Source organism: Coccomyxa subellipsoidea, assembly GCF_000258705.1.
Source record: "Coccomyxa subellipsoidea C-169, whole genome shotgun sequence".
In the NCBI taxonomy this organism is placed as follows: domain Eukaryota; kingdom Viridiplantae; phylum Chlorophyta; class Trebouxiophyceae; family Coccomyxaceae; genus Coccomyxa; species Coccomyxa subellipsoidea.
The window spans coordinates 966,874-983,105 of record NW_005178031.1 but is presented as its reverse complement, the minus strand read 5'-3'; the positions used below and the strand labels follow the sequence as shown (position 1 = coordinate 983,105).

General features: G+C 55.4%; 3 protein-coding genes across 3 annotated transcripts; 1 reads left to right on the top strand and 2 right to left on the bottom strand.

The window, feature by feature from the left end:
• Positions 1-573: 573 nt before the first annotated feature.
• Positions 574-2,113, bottom strand: COCSUDRAFT_56705 (hypothetical protein; the record flags this gene model as incomplete). Its single annotated transcript, XM_005645979.1, has 4 exons — positions 574-585; positions 1,064-1,221; positions 1,503-1,639; positions 1,989-2,113. The coding sequence occupies 4 exons, from the start codon at positions 2,111-2,113 to the stop codon at positions 574-576; spliced, it is 432 nt and encodes a 143-aa protein (XP_005646036.1).
• A 271-nt stretch (positions 2,114-2,384) lies between these two features.
• COCSUDRAFT_43208 (hypothetical protein) lies at positions 2,385-3,497 on the bottom strand (the record flags this gene model as incomplete). Its single annotated transcript, XM_005645978.1, has 3 exons — positions 2,385-2,693; positions 2,913-3,174; positions 3,418-3,497. 3 exons carry the CDS (start codon positions 3,495-3,497, stop codon positions 2,385-2,387), a joined length of 651 nt encoding a protein of 216 aa, XP_005646035.1.
• Positions 3,498-4,814: 1,317 nt separating this feature from the next.
• Positions 4,815-15,746, top strand: COCSUDRAFT_66913 (hypothetical protein). Its single transcript, XM_005645977.1, has 23 exons — positions 4,815-5,366; positions 5,494-5,691; positions 6,046-6,165; positions 6,375-6,459; positions 6,667-6,831; positions 7,067-7,252; positions 7,521-7,677; positions 7,907-8,066; positions 8,322-8,604; positions 8,824-9,043; positions 9,239-9,368; positions 9,526-9,630; positions 9,761-9,953; positions 10,251-10,489; positions 10,800-11,018; positions 11,448-11,723; positions 12,131-12,205; positions 12,540-12,729; positions 13,083-13,220; positions 13,491-13,699; positions 13,978-14,130; positions 14,447-14,625; positions 15,007-15,746. Exons 1-23 carry the CDS (start codon positions 5,034-5,036, stop codon positions 15,152-15,154), a joined length of 4,161 nt encoding a protein of 1,386 aa, XP_005646034.1. The 5' UTR covers positions 4,815-5,033; the 3' UTR covers positions 15,155-15,746.
• Positions 15,747-16,232: the final 486 nt, after the last annotated feature.

Below are 16,232 nucleotides of genomic sequence, written 5' to 3'. Positions count from 1 at the left end.
TGGGGGGCCGCTTGGGCTTCTATCAGTATGGAAGGGTTTTCGCTATCACTTTGCTATATACATGATCGCACCGCCTTTTCTCAGTATTTTCATCCCAGACAGGAATTTGTTAATGTTCTGATGTCCCTGATGTAAAGAAATAGATGCTATACTGTGAGATGGTGCATGTTGGTGCTGGCAGTATCCATGTGGCATCAAGTACAGAAGGTTGATGGCCTCGCAGAGTGCAATTGTCGGTGCTTCTCATGCACCCAAAGAGCGTGCACTTTTGTCTCAATATCATGCCAGAACTAGTGTCTCAATATCCGCTGCGCAGCTGAAAAAGCATAAAAATGTTGCACACAGATTTCACATGACGCAAAACCCCACAGAAAGAACTCCCACATTAATCTACAGATGGGAAGCACCCTTCGCATTCTTTGCAAGACCAACACTAACAGTTGACCTGCTTGCACAGAGCAATCAGCACCACATGACAACGCAGACCTGGCATGGCTTGCACTGCCGCCACTGTCAACAGTCCTGCTGCTCTGCAGTTATGTGTTTATCGTGACTCAGATCATGCGCTCATAATCAGGAGAAGTCCTGCAGCGCCCCCACAGGCAAGCAGAGCAGGCGAGGCCTTCCCTGCCAGCATCCGTCCTCCCCTTCCTGTAAGTGCTGCTCCAGCTGGATCTCCAACAAGAATACCACCAGCTACACCAGCCTGCATGGCAGCACACTGGACTGATGCACCTCAGAGATCAAGATTCATACAATCAGACTCCTCTAACCCAAAGGTAAAACAATCACACCGACGCTCTTAGTGGAAAGAATGACTCTATTCCGCACTTGCTGCCCTGTCTCACATTCTGCTGCCCTTCGTCTTGTACGTCTGCAGCTTTTACAGCTCTGCCCCACTTTAGAGTGAGCCCAAACCCCATGGTGGAGAAAATGCAAAGACAGGGAAGTTTGGAAGGAATTTATATAAATCCTGCTGGAATGCACCTAGCCTTGGAAGGCTGGAAAAGGGTGAAAGCAGAAGTAACAAGACCCCATGGTGTGTGGGACAGGGAACGCTCACCTCTGGTTGAGCCGGTGCGCAGCTCCATCGCACTCTGTGTACGGCCTCCTGAGGTACGCTCACCCGCGGCTGCTTGCTGCTGCCAGCCCTCAGCCTGCTGCCAACTGCCAAGTCTGCTCTGTCGAGCACTGTGAGCAAACCAGCCTCCCACCGGAAGCCTGAGCATGCAGACAAATAGTGTGCACAGCAAGAAGGCGCTCTCATTCGCATGCAAATGTGTAAGCACTCAGCTCTTTCCCGAGCAACCATCATGTGCAGACATGTGAGCTGCTGTTTTTAGGAGCTGGATGCCAGAGCAGATCGCTTGACGTTTTCTGTGAATATATAAAAAATCCCAGAAGCCTGGGCCTGGGATTGACGGGTTCTTAGCCTATGTTGAGCTTGCCATTGGCTGCTGAGCTGGGGCATGAGAAAGGGATGTGCGTGTGAGAGTAGGCACCAGCAAGGACGCTGTGACGCTGTGAGGCCAAGTCTCGCTCCAACCGCACAACAGCAACTTCGCCGTCTGCGCTTGCATAGGCGATCCAGCCGCCGCCAGGCTGGCAGTGCACGTCCCACATTGTCCCCTGTCCGCCTCTGCAAACCAGACAGATACACTTAATTAATATAAAACAGCCATCCACCGACAAGCCCTCACACGAGCATCAGGCAGGCTAGAATCTGGACGCATGAGGGCTCAGCCGCCCAGCGGGACATTCTTCCATATCCTGAAAGCCAGTTGAATAGCCATTCTGCATCACAGATGTTTATGGGAAGCATACCACGGCCACCAGTGCTGCGCAGGCTGTGTGCGCACATATTTATCTGGCAAGAATCTCAATTCCTAGTTGCAAACTGGACTGTTTCTCCTCCATAGATGATGCCAGCCCTGTTTGGGCTGTGTCTGTTGGGCAGGTCAGGCCAGCGCATGTGAGGGTGTGCGCACGTGATGTTGGTGTTGCATGACATGCGCGAGGTGCGGCCAAAGGGGTTTAGGTCGATCCAGCGTAGCGTGCCCCCGTCCTCCGCTACAATCACCCCTGCAGGGTCCCCCGTCCACTCCACGCCCATCTTCCAGTATGTTTGGCACGGGGCCTCCAGCAGTGGACTGTACGGGCTCCTGCATAGCAGATTGAACGGAACTTTTTGGTTTATCACACGAAGTTGACAGAGTTGGGGCAATTTTCTTTCTACACATGGATTATCAGGCAACATCGTAATGGCACAGAATACAACCTGGCAATAAGGTTGACAGTGCACTTTAATTAAGTACTGTAAGGGTAGGCGTAATATCATATGAGATGGCCATGGTCCCAGATACCACATGCACAGGGCTGACACCTCAAGCTGCAAGGAGGTTCATGGCACAGAAATTGGAGCTTTTATTGGAGCCTCGCCTGGAGTCCCAGAAGCGCAGCTTGTCGGAGTGGCCGACGGTGGCGAAGAGGTGGCGGTGGGCTCGATCCCCCGCAGCGGTGGCCACCTCTGGGGGCACCCAGGCCAGCCCCCGCACAGGACCCTCCAGTGCTGGCATGTGCAGCAGCAGCTCCATGCGCACCTCCCGTTCTGACTCCCTCCCAGCAGATGCTTCGGCGCCATTCATGGCAGTGATCAGCCTCCACAGAGCTACTGTGCCGTCCCAGAAGCCCACCTGCCGTCACAGCAGCACACCGTTTCTGACATCCGCAAAACAGTCCAACACCTTTTAAGACTACTTACATGCGTCCGCTGGTGCTTGAGCAGTGATGACGGGACATGCACTTGAGAATACACCTCGCAGATGCATGTCTGTGCAAGGACTGCCATATGCTTGCATCCCATACAGACAGTCGCCCATGGTGCCCGCTGTAAAGTTCAGTTGGCTGCGTACCAGGAGCAGGTCATGCGGGGCGCTGGGCAGCCACTCTGCAACGCTCGGCAGGCTGCCTCCCAAGTCATTACCAGCCGCAGACGCTTCAGGCTGCAGCCGCACAAGGCGCGGTCCTCCCAGTTCCCCCGGCGGCGCTGTCCCGGTGCCCCTCGGCCCCGGCCGCTGATGCGCGGCTGCATGCGCGCTCCCGATGTGGTCAGGGTGGGGCACCGGCAACAGCTGCACCTCTCCGCTCCCGAGCACCACAGCCAATGTACCCAACCTGCCAGCTGACACACGACCTTGTTGCAGATGCTTGCATGACACCCAATGACGCAGGAATCTGCACTGCCGCTGCTGATAACCAAAGGCTAGATTTGGATGCTAAGCTGTCCATTTCTTTATCCCAGCGCACAGAGGTCGACATTCGATGTGCACTCATTTGCTTTCTGATTGGAACAAGTTGCAGAGGCTGGAAGCTGTGATGAAGAACCCAGTCAGCGGAAGGAACAGGGTCTTATGTCACCTGCTATCCCCTCCGCTGCTGCCCGGCCGCCACTTACAGTCCCACACAACACCGCCATCCAAGCAGATCCCCAACACCATCCTGGGCAGCCCGTCCGGAGCATGACACCCACTGCAGCCTGCCTCTGAAATATCTCCATTCGGCCCCTCCCCCTGGCCTGGCATCCACCCTCCAGCCCCCGAGCCTGGCCCAGGGCCGGCGCTGCCGGCTGCAGCTGCAGCACTGTCTGTGGACCCTCGTCTGGCTCCTTCATCTGTATTGGCACTGCTTGGCACGCGCCAGATTTGGACCAGCACAGGACCCTCCAAGGCGCGGCCGATCACGTTCCGCTCGCGCGCCTTTGGGTGTGCGGCCACCTGATTTCAAACAAGATGTTATTGGGTTCGCCAGGGCAATTTATTGGTTTCAATGCACACGCAGACATGATTAGAGGATGAAAAACAAAGACCATGTCTCACCGCAAGATACTGGGCACTGCTCGACTGGTAGGGGCACCAGTCAAGTGCCCAGATGGGTCCACCACAGAATGCCACGGTGCTGTGGTCTTTCTGGCCCGACGTGCTGACCTCTGTCGCAGGTGCCCCTCCATTTTCCTTGCCACGATTGCCTGATGAATAATGAAATTACTTGACATGATGGGCATCGATCGGACAGCCTGCGTTTTTCCTGATATGCTGAGAAGGAGTCACTTCAGTCCAGAAACGCACTTGATGAGCTTGCTGCTCCAAAAAGTGGCAAGATGGTTGCTGGTAGCTGTGCAGAGTCTTGCCGGTGCGACGGGAGGTTCAAGGGAGAAGAAAAGGTCTGATATGCTCCACAGTAGGCCTGGGCTTCCCTGTGTGCGAGAGCACTGGCACGCTCAGCGACACCAGCATCTGATAAGAGCATCCATGAGACAACAATATGACATCATGACGCAGTAAACAGTGTGGCATACTGATGCAAGTCACGCAGGAGGTCGCACCCGACGACACTGCAGTGATCTTCAGCATCCATTCCACCTCCGAAGCTCCCAAAGACCTGACTGCCGATCAAATGCGCACAAGAGACGATCTCATTGACCGAATACAGTACCTATTACCCAAGTTTCTTGGATCTTTACGCGTTCAAGCGCCAAAACGAAGTGATGATTGTCACAGCAGCTAATTGTACGCCCCATTTTCGCCCCGAAAGAGCAGGATATATGCAAGATGTCACATGAATTGTCCAAAGACCAATAAATTCTAGGCCAGGGCTTGATAATTGGTGATCATGATAGCAAGGTTTTTGCCAGTCCAAGATGGAACCTAAAATTGCTTTGTCATGCAACAGGGCGACCAAATTAGGCTTCGGTGTGAGCTGTGGCACCAAAGCAAAGCAGCTGCTCTCACGTCTGCCTGTCTGCCTCAGACACCAATAAGAATTGAAATAGGTGCGGCAACTGCAGGTTACTGCGCAGCGTGCTGAATAAGGACAAGCACGATCATTGTTAGTTTTTGTGTGCACCGTGGGGCGCCTGATCCTGCGCCTGACGGGAGCCTTTTCTCGTTTGGGTGCGTCAGAGGAATTTCAGGGGCGCAGTCGCTGGCCCTGGGCAGCTAAAATCTGGATGTAGGCCGCGGCTAGAAAGCTCCAGGATGGGACGCATGAACGTGGCAGTGAGTCTTGCATGTGCGGTCTGTCTAGGCCTATTTGCCTCTGTCAGCGGTCAGTGCCTGCTCGGCTTGGACGTTGAGCCCGCAAAGAGCACTCTTACTGCCGGAGGAGAACTTTTACAGCCTCTGCAAGCTCCGATATTGGTCAATAGCAGCCAGCAATTAAGCCTCGCTGGGAAGCTTTTTTTGTCATTTCCCAGCGAAGCTTGCCCCACGACGCCTTCGGCGTTTGCTAATGCGCTACCGGGAGCAAAACTGGTCACACCTGCAGATGCAGATCCAGTACGAATGCAGCCAGACTCCTTCCAGGCACAGGTGCGCGAGCAGGGGAAAGCTGCCATGTCTAGCGGAGCAGTTGCCCTGAATCACATGCCAAGTGTCCGCGAAACGCCGATTCCACATATGTCTTCGATTAATAACATGTTGCGATCGCAATTCGCAGATCGGAGAAGCAGCACTGGCTGAGGTGACCTTTTACGGCATCGAGTTCAACCTGACGTCTCCGCCGCTCCCTCCTTTACCAGCGACACCGGCCAATGGAGCCTACGGGACCACGCTGTTCTCCCAAGTCGTGAACGGAAGTTCCAGTGTTGCAACGTCCCTGCCCATTGCGGGTGCAGATGGAGGAGGAGGGTCCTCGGTGCAATTGGAGTCCTTGACAACCAACTCTTCAGTGCTGATTTCAGTCTATTCAACCGTGTGCCCCTTCTCTGCAGCAATGATCGACCACTTTGGATGTGTCATGCATGATCATGTGCAACCATTCCTCCTTGTGCAATGCGGCAGAGTGTATTTGTGGCAAAAGTATCTAATTTTTTTTCCCTTGAAGAACTGGTCCAGCAAGCCAAGTCTGTGTTAAAGGGTTTGTTGTCATACCTATTTTTTGTGAAATGTGTGTCCAGTGTAGCAGAGGGCAGACGACAGGGGTGAGGGAAGTCCTTGTGCTTGGGCATAGTACATCACTTCTGATCGCAACGTTGTTGCCTGCATGCAGGGCACCTCAGGCGTCAGGTTGACGTTTTCGAACTTCAACTTCACCTTTGTCTCGCAATTTGAGACCCTTGGGCTGCAAGGCGAGGCTGCATACTACTTTGCAGGCAATGTGCAGGGCTCGGTGCGCTGCCCCTCCTAGATCCCTTTGATTTTCGACCTGGTTGTCTTGCTCTAATTGCCTGAACAAGTTTTGGGGCACCTTCATGTCCTCAAATCACCTGACGCCGGATGTGGCTGTTTGCTGAAACACTGGCAGCCCTGGATGCTGATATGCAGATCATTACGCCCAGATATATGCAAATCATTCAGCCCGGATATTATTTTGCGCAGGCGATCCTGGGCTGCTCACGCGGCTGTGGAGTGCACGGCAGCTGCACGGCCCAGAAGACTTGCTCATGTGCTTGTGGTTATGGAGGTGCGCGCAGCCCGTTGGCAGAATGCAATGAAATATTGATTGCAAATACTATCCTTTCTGCAGCTGCAGTAAGGTAGCGCACATTGCATTTTAAAGCGAGCCGGCAAGATTGGGGCAAGCAGTGCACCATCATGTTGATCTTGGCAGAATCTATCAATGCGGATCTCTAATGCAAGCATATGCTGAGATGTATTTTTGGTGCGCTAGGCGATGACTGCAGCCAGGTCGTCCAGGCCAACTGCCCGGGGGCTGCCAGGAAGCCGGTGGCTGCATCGAGTTTGGCGCCCGCACCAGCTCCAGCAAAGGCTGCCGTGCGAGCTTCGCCGCCTGCCAAAGCGCCCGCCGCTGCTGCAGCCGCTGGAAGCACCCAATGTGAGCATTCAAGTTGTCTTCTGATCACTTGGCCGCCTATCTCTGCGGCTGATCAACCGTAGCAGGGGCAGCATATAGTGTGCGTGGAGAAGCTTTTGACGGCGAAGGCTTGTAACTGATGTCAACCTGGTGATCACATAGACGTGACGCTGTTTGGCAGCATATGCTGTGCTTCAGCGGGGCAATGCAGAGCCCGCCAAGACGTGACTGATTGTTGCATGTTGTGCCTCTGCAGACACGGGCACTGCTGCCAATCAGGAGTCAGTGCCAATCCTGTCGGGTGGCGGGGCTTCTGCTGCGCCGCAGCAGTCGACGGCCGACGCGGTGCAGCAGAGCGTGTCCACCGGCACCGGCGGCGGCGCTCTGGGCGTCCTGGCCGGCAACGCCTTCGGCCCCTCCAAAGACCTGGACCCCAAGAGCAGTGCGCGCACATCTTCGCCTCACACCATCACTTGCCTGTCCTCCTCATTGTTCTTGGTTTTCAAAACATGCGGAACCTTCTCGATGCCATTGAGCTCCGCAGGAGATTGTGGCACACTGCTGGGCATGAAGGCGATCTTTGGAGAGAGGGTCCTACAGGCTGAGAGGGCAGTGCTTTCCTAGCAATGTGGAGGTACATAGAAGGGCGAGACACGGCAGCACAGGGTGCACGAAGGGCCTGACGGATCGCTTGTGGCTTCCTGGTGCAGGCATAGCGGTGTGCAAGAATGGGGCGACGCCTGCGTGCGACAGCTGCAAACAGGGATGGCAGGGCGCCAACTGCGATGCTTGCGTGGCTGACCAAGTCTGCAAGGCCAGCCTGGGCGACGCCGCTGCTACCTGCAACACCGGCTTCCAGTTCACGGAGTGAGCATGCATTTTATGCTTTTTGACTCTGTGTTCATTCTACTTCTCTCCATAATATTAATTATGTGCCAAATCTATTGTTGGAAGCTTGTTGAAAGCCTCCCACGCGTATATCTGGGAGCATGAGCACTGCTAGATGCCCGAATGATCAGGAAGCCAGCCGGTGGGCGAGCTTGGCGATCAGGAAAGGCTTGATTTTGGGGCATCAATGGGATGAGTGCGCATGCAGGCGGACGCTGTACAAGTCATACGTGTGCGACTTCAGCCAGACGGTGCTGTCAGGGCTGCTGACTCCGCAGCGCGGCTACTGGATTGACTGCAACACCACGCAGGTCCGCAACAACGCAGGAGACGAGGGCGGCTACTGCCGCCTGGGCTTGCGCCTCCAGGTAGCGCCCTCTCCCCAGTATCAAGTGCAGTATCTTCGCACATTGATTTGAGCGGTCCCTACTTCATGCAACGCTCCGTGCACGTTTGCAAGCATTCACCATACAGTCAACCTTGACTGCTCTGCAGGCTATGAAGTCTTGACAGGGGTGCTCGTGCAGCAGATTGTGGTGGCTGGGGCAATAGACAGTCAGTGACAATGTGGTTCATGTTTCTCCATCCTGTGATCCTGAATGGTGCCAATTACTGGTGTGCAGGCGTACCCGGACAACCCCATCCAGTGCACAGCGTCGGCGTGCCAGTTCCAGGAGGGCTCCTCCAAGATCCAGTGCAAGACGTCCCAGTGCGCCTGCCCCCAGGGGGCCTGCCCGGACATCGCCGCGGCGTACATCGACCAAATCCAGGGCAAGGAGATCACCGCGGACTGCAATGACGCCTCGGGTGTCTGCAATATTGCCATCCAAGACTTCCCCATCCAGCTCGAGACGCCCTGCAAGGCGGGCGACTGCGTGTCTGAGAAGAACCCCGTCCTCAACTCAGGTATGTCCACTCGGTCCCGGCATCAGCATGCATTGTGACAGTGATGCCTGCCACAAAGACTCAATTGCCCACCATCTTGAATCCCAAGAGGAGAAATTATTAAGAGATTAGTCAAGTGCGCAGAGCTAAGTTCCGTTGACTCTCTGCCTTCATGTGGCGCTTGCACACAATTCATTAGCAAGATTGACCAAGCTTAAGCTGATTTGGACACTTTGGCAGGCACCTTCAAAAGTACGGTGCACCGTGACTACTCATCAGTCATCGCGGCCATCCCCATCATGGCACTGCTTGCGCTCTGCGGCATGGCGGCAGTTGTCACGCTTTTTGCAACCGCCTTCCGCTCCGCCAAGGGCCCCAGCGGCGCCGCGTCGGCCGTCTTCGTGCCGGCCGGCAAGGACCGTGTTTCGCGCGCTCCCGCCCACCCCATTCACGTTCTCAGGTGAGCGGATTTTTCTTCTGCCCCTAGGTGTCCAAGCCCTACATGATTCAGACTTGTAAAGAGCTGGTACCCAAGGCAGCCAGAGGCAACAGGTTTGGACACTTGCTGATGTGGGGTGCCGATGGAAGACAGCGCGAAGTGCTGACTGTGCTTGGAAGCTGTCTCTGTGTGGTGACGCTAAACCTGGGTGCGCAGGTTTGAGCATGTGAGCTGCTCGGTGCCCGGCTCGCGCTTCAACCGGGCCCACTGGGCAAACGCAGTGCAATATGGCAAGCCGGCCGGCCACGGCCGCCCGCTCGCCAATGGACAGGACAGAAGCATTGCTGTGCGCCCCAATTTCCTCCTCATGCAGATTTAGAATCAGTCCTGCCATGCGCCTGATGATGATGGGAATAGATCTACTAGATAGAATGTCGTTTACAATCCCAGTGCACTTCTGGAGACTACATCTCAATCAGATCCTCCCCATGGCTGCTACGCAGATGGCAAATGGAATGGAGAATGGCACGAATGGGTACTACAAGCATGGTGAGAATGGAGTGCATCAGAATGGCAAAGGAGAGACAAGGATCCACCTGCCTGGCCAGGTGACCATTCAGAATCCTCATACATCATTGTTTTGTTTGCATGTTACAGAGCTCCTGGACTTGTTTGCACCTGCAATTGCGAGGGAAATGGCATGCATGCACAGTTCTGACAGGCAGAGATGTGGGACAGGTGAGGGTGGGCGCGACAAATGATGACTCGTCATCGGAGGGTGCCGGCCCGACCCGGGGCCCGAAGCGGCATTGCGGGTTAAAGACAGCGGTGTGCGACCGGTTGTGCGGGCGGCGGGCGCAGGTGAACATTCTGGACAACGCGACTGGGCAGGCCAAGATGGGCGAGCTGGTCGGCGTCCTTGGACCCTCAGGTGCGTTCCAGGCTTGACCCCTCCTGTGCCATTGACCCTGCTTTTGAGAGCCGTGCATGCAGAAGAGATTGATATGTTGGCAGAGCATACATGGCATGAGGCACAGAACTGGCAGGAGTTTGGACACTTGAATGATAATATAGCGGACGCATACAACCAAGCAGCTGAAGTGCAGGAATATAAAAAGAAGCTTACTGTGCTGTTGGCAACCCAGTGCCCCTCATGCATGTGATGAAGCTGTCTCTGGTAGAGACTTGAAGGATGAATCTCACCGCTGTCATGTTTCTTCCGTTGCAGGGTGCGGCAAGACGACGCTGCTGAGTGTGCTGGCAGGCAGCGTGAGCTCGCTGTCGGCCAGCAGCAGGGTGTATGGGCAGGTCACGCTGGATGGGCAGCCGCGCCGCAGCTGGGCCAGCCGCCTGGTGGCCTACGTGCCCCAGTTTGACTTCCTGCTGCCCACGCTCACCGTCGCCGAAACGCTGCGTTACTCCGCCCAGCTGCGCCTGCCGCGCTCCGCCACCGCCGCCGAGGTCAAGGTGCCCAGCCCACCCGTCCCTTTCTCGCATCATCCCCTGTGCGCATGCATGCTGGCTTGCCGGATCCTGCAATTGGGAGATTGGTGGCGTGTCAAGGGCTCCTATTTTACCGGGTCAGCATGGGTGTCTCTCAACAAGAGTAGCTGTCTCCCACACATTGCAGCGTACCAGCTTGAGCTGTGGAGCTCAAAGCATGACAAAAGAAGGTCATTCTGTGTCTGAAGAAGGGTGCAGCCCGAGCTGTGGAGCTCAAAGCATGACAGATAAGAAGTCATCTTGTGTTTTAGAAAGAGTGCACAAAACTCTGCAGGCGAGGGTGGAGGGCGTGCTGTATGAGCTGGGCCTGGAGCACGTGGCGGGCAGCCAGGTGGGCGGCAGCAGCGGCATCCGCGGCATCTCCGGCGGTGAACGGCGGCGTGTGACCATCGGCATGGAGCTGGTCATCGACCCCTCCATCCTCATCCTGGACGAGCCCACCTCCGGCCTCGACTCCTACACCGCCGTCAACCTCATGACCACCCTCAAACAGGTCCGTGTCGGTCCTTGCCTGTGTGATTTCCCTCACTCACCTTCTCCCTTTGTGCCAATGCGGTAGCCGGTGTTTCTGAAGGCCTTGTGCCACCTGTACGTACATACTGGCTGCAAAACTCTCTACAGAGAACAAGGTGTCTTTTCTCCCAGCTCCTTATCAGGCTGCAATTCTTGCATTAGTTGCAGGATCATGTTGGAAAGTGGGATTGAAAGAGCACTGAGCATTTGTTACATCAGTCATAGGAGTGTGCTCTAGTGGGAATTGAAAATCAGGGGCTGAGCGGGCGCTGTTAGGTTCACCCTTTAAGTGGGAATATAAAACGGGGGCTGAGCGGGTGGTGCTGAGGTGCACCGGTGAGTGGGGTGTTTCAGAAATAGGGGATCAACTAATTGGTGCTGAGTTGGTTGTGTCGGGGTGTGCGCGCAGGTGGCGCAGGCGGGACGCGTAGTGATGCTGTCGTTCCACCAGCCGTCGCCAGCCATGTACGAGCTGCTGGACCGCGTGTTCCTCATGGCGCGCGGCCACATGGTCTACAGCGGAGAGCCAGCCGCGGCCTACGGCCACTTTGAGCGTGCGGGGCTGCCCTGCCCCGGGCACACCGCCATCGCAGAGCACATGCTCACCTCCGTCTCCGACCCGGCCATGCTCCACACGCTCATGGCGCACGTCGACTCGCACGGGCCCCATGCTGGCATTGCAGCGGTGCGCACCCCTCGCCCTGTCGATACCTCTGGGCCCTGGGATCCAAATCAACTTTAGGTTATCTTACATAACATGAGGTACAGGGATGCTAAGACAAGCATTGCTCAGATTAACTGAATAATCACACCAAGCCTTCAATCGGTGCAAGTAGCCGTATTTAGCACCCCCTATGCTTCTTGAGATCCTCTGGCTGTTAGATACCAGGCTAAATCTAGGAAGGGCTCCCAGATGCAGCTTGTAGAGAGGGGAGGTCGAGTAGACAGGCCTGGCTGGGGCAGGGCAACTCTCTTTGCTCAGCGTTGTAGCTCAATTCAATGCGGCGCGCAGGCCGCCGCCGGGTGCTGGTACTGAAGTTGTTTTTGATCTGCCGTGTCTTTTGCCTGAGGCTGCTTTGGTGATGGTTGCAGGCGGAGTTCACCGAGCTGCCCACCAGCACGCTGCCCGGCGACGAGAAGGATGAAAGCTTCACGCAGGCTTTAGCGGTGAGATTCCTCCCGCGTGCTGCTGAAAGTTTTCGATCAACATCCCTTTTCCAGCACAAAATTCTGCCTTGTCAAGATCATCGCTTTGGCTGCTACAGTTTAATTGTGCACGTGGCCTTGCAAGACGGTGCTGAGAGATAACCATTTAAATGGCGCGGCACCTGTCCTGCAGCTGATGCGGCAGTTGCCAAAGGTTCCCTGCGTGCTTGTCAACCATGATATAATCATCCGTGTTGAAACGCTCTGGGGCTTGCTTAAGCAATATTTGTGAGGGTGTATCATGACCCCCCTGTCCATGTGTGTGCTGGTCGATGAATGTTGTTTCTGCGCGCAGCACAAGAAGCCGCCGCGCGCGCCGCTGGCACGTGAGCTGGCGGTGCTGTTCTGGCGCACGCTGACGGAGATTATTCGCAACCCCACGCTCCTGGCCATGCACTGCGCCATGGCCCTCGTCATGGGCCTCCTCTGCGGCGGCATCTTCTACCACATCGGCAACGACATCGCCGGCGCCCAAAACCGCCTCGGTGCGGCCCCCGCCCATGTCTCTGCCTACTGCCAAGCCCACCTGCCTTGCTGCCCCTATTCCTCACTCTTCTAGTGGGTTCTGTCTGCGTGCTCTGTGCAAGAGATTATTTGCAGCCTGTTCGTGTCTGGCCCATTTGCATAGGAGTGCAAAGTATTCTCTCAGGGATCTGACAGCCAACAGAGTACTAAGTGGTATCTGGAAGCCAGTGTAGAACTGACTTAGGCGCACAGATCACACGATGAGTAGAGGTCTGCTGCCAGAGGCTGCCAGGGCCTGTGTGTGCTCGGTTGAAGTTGAAAGAGCAATGGCCAAGAAACGGCAGGTGCCTGAACCATGTGCCGTGCGTGGCAGGGGCGGTGTTCTTCTCGCTGGTGTTCCTGGCGCTGACGTCACTGACGACGGTGGACTTGCTGGTCAACGAGCGCGGCCTCGTGGTCAAGGAGTGCCTGGGCGGCTACTACCGCCCCTTCTCCTACTACCTCTCCAAGGGTGAGCCACCTCCACCCCAAATCTTAACCATCCTGGGCCTAATTTCATCCTTGCCTAATCCCAGTGGCAAGACCCTGTCAGCTGGGAGGCTAAGGGCTTCCGGGTTGCTGCAAATTGCTGGAATTTCTTGCAAATGTCTTGGAAGAGCCATGCAGGATCTGGGGGATGAATACATTGAGGGCAACGCAGAGAGCAATCAAGCCTAGGAAAGCTGGGAAGAAAAGAATTTGTTGAGCATGGCGGTAATAATCAGTGTGCCTTGTCCCACAGCCACGCTGGATGGGCTGCTGCTGCGCGTGCTGCCGGCAGTGATCTACTCGATCCCCTTCTATCCCATGATCGGCTTCCAGCCGGATGCCAGCCACGTGGCACTCTTCTTCTGCGTGCTGGCCGTCTTCTCTGCCACCGTCGGCGCCCTCTCCATGGCCATCACAGTCGGCTTTGGCACCGCCGGCAAGGCCGCCCTCATCATGAACCTGGTGCGTACGGGCCCCCCGCTTTTTACCTGTCTTCAATCTCTATGCAGGTGTTCTGCTTTGTGGCATTCTGCAGCGTGGGAAAGCAGAGGACCAAGGGTCCTTATGATAGAAAATATATTTGGTGCCATGCATTCTCAGCATCGTGTTTCTGACGGGCACTGATGTGAATGAGAGACAGAAGGGTGGTCCTGATTGGCTTTTGTAGTGGCTCTGGAGGGCCAGAACAAACGTGAGATAATGCAGGAGTGCTGAGAGGTAGAGCGGGTGTGGTGCGCTAGGTGCTGCTGCTGAGCCTGCTGTTCACGGGCTACCTGGTGAACATCGCGGCGGTGACGCCCGTGCTGCAGTGGGTGCACTACCTCTCCGTCTTCTTCTTTGGCTTCGAGTCCCTCATCGTCAACGAAATGTCCGGCATCAACCTGCTCTTTGCGGTGCGCCCTCACCCTCCGCTTCACCTGCACCGCCATCAGAGAGCATCACCAGGCACATCTGTATTTATTGGCACACTGCCCTGACCGTGCTGCCAATCCTCAGAATCTAATCTTGACCCATGAGACACTGATCTGCACTGAGCTGGGTGCGTCCCAGAATGTCAGTGGTGAGCAGTGATACTGAGCACAAGCCTCTCGGGCCATGCAATGCTGTGCGCTTTTCATGACTGGCCGGGCACACATCTGTCCCTGGATTGCACACATAAAATGTTGAGATCAATGTCGGCTGAGGCTGTGGCTGTGTTGGGCTGCGCAGGCGCAGGGCGTGTCGGTGACGATAACTGGCGACCTCTTCCTGCAGCTCATCAGCGTCAACACCAGCGTGCTCGTGCGCGACGTCCTCGTGCTGGACGCCTACTTCTTCTTCTTTGTCCTCTGCGGTGTCGCCCTCCTGTACCTCACCCTCCCCAAGCCCATGGTCGTTCGCCGCCCCAGGTGCGCCGCGTTCCCTCCTCTGTCCCCTGACACCTGTCAGGATGCAGTGCAATTGTGCACCAGGGTCGCAACAGCATGGCTGTCTGTCCTGCGTCTGCCCCTCAGGGCAGGGCAGGGCAGCGGGGAGCTGTTGTATGTACTGCAGAAACAACTCATTGAGTGTAAAGGCAGCGGTGACGGCAGCAGATGCTGCAGTGGCCACCCCCTTCAGGGCTGGCAACGATAGCTTGCATTGCCTTTACACCGCTACGCAGCCCTTTCCATGTACTGTGGCGCTCCAAGCGTGCATCTCTCTTTCTCATTTTCCTAATCAAAGGGGTGCCCGGGAATGTTGGTCTACAGTTGCTGAGAAAATGACAGTGTTTCTGGCCATGCGTGCAGGAGTATCAAGGGGCCGTCATTCCCCAGCTCCCAGTCTGACAGCGCCTTCCCACACTCCAGCTCCACCAACTCGCTCAGCAACGGAGTGCTGGCATTGGAGCAGCGCCGAGCGGAAGTGCCTTCCCGGCAACCACTCACAACCTACTGAGGCAGCATGCACGCCAGCACACATGCACAACGAATGGCCTACATTCAGAGAAGTTATGCTAATGTCAGCATGACAGGGCATGCGGCGGCTGGGCGCGCCACGTTGTGCCGGCTCTAATATGGCCGATTTTGTTCGGCCACATCCTCTGAAGCATGGTTTGTGCTCAAGAGGGGTGTGTTCGGTAGTTTGTTTCTTCTTTGCACTTTGTGGCGCGACGCCCACTAGGAGATCTTTGTCAAGATTATGTCAACAGCAGCGGAATTCCTTACTTGTTTTCGTCATTCAGGATTCACGAGCTTAGGCACAGGATGCTATCAAAGTCGAGCGGTTTCGTATTTGTTGTGAGCACAACTGGCCGAATAATTGGCACCGACACACTAGAGATGTACGGGGCAGAACAGGCACATTTCATTTTGGGGTGTGATCTGGTGCATTCTTTGCTGCGGATTGCGGCACGGTTGTATCTGTTGGGAAGGCGGACATGAACTCAAGACGAAGTATTCAGCTTATTGATTTTCTCGTTCATGTCGAGCAGCCTAATGTCATATTAATACACTTGAAACTTCTGTCTGTAAACTCAGTCACAGGAATGCATGGTTGTCCCACCAAGCTGCTCTGCCTAGAGATGCCCATAGTGTGAGGTCACAATCAACCTGTTGTGCACTAAAAGGCATCCCTTGCACTTGCTGTGTGCTCACTGTCAAGACAAGGGCATCATCTTGGGTCTTCTGAGGGATTCCCACGGGTGTCCATGACAAATTTAAATTGGAGCGACCGCATGCATAGCATGCTTTGTATACCGCAGCTGCATGATACTGGAGTCCATTTGCACTGCTCATTTTCAGGAATTGGACGGATGACAAAGTGCAGGAGGTGCTCTGAGACTTCTTGCCACTGGTGGTACCTAACGTGATAGTGACGCACAGTGAAGTGGAGTTGGCATGCTTCAATAAGGCTAGTATGGTATTCGACGCGCGCTAGAGGCTTAAACTGAGCCTCAAAACTGTACATGTAGAACCACAACATGAACTTTGCAACCCTGCTTACAGGTCATGCAAGGTCATTATTGACGCGTCAA

Coding starts and splice junctions, on each gene's coding strand:
- COCSUDRAFT_66913 (XM_005645977.1), top strand. CDS start 5,034: ATGGGACGCATGAACGTGGCAGTGAGTCTTGCATGTGCGGTCTGTCTA. Junction 6,832..7,066: donor AGCCGCTGGAAGCACCCAAT/GTGAGCATTCAA, acceptor GTGCCTCTGCAG/ACACGGGCACTGCTGCCAAT. Junction 14,131..14,446: donor GCATCAACCTGCTCTTTGCG/GTGCGCCCTCAC, acceptor TGGGCTGCGCAG/GCGCAGGGCGTGTCGGTGAC.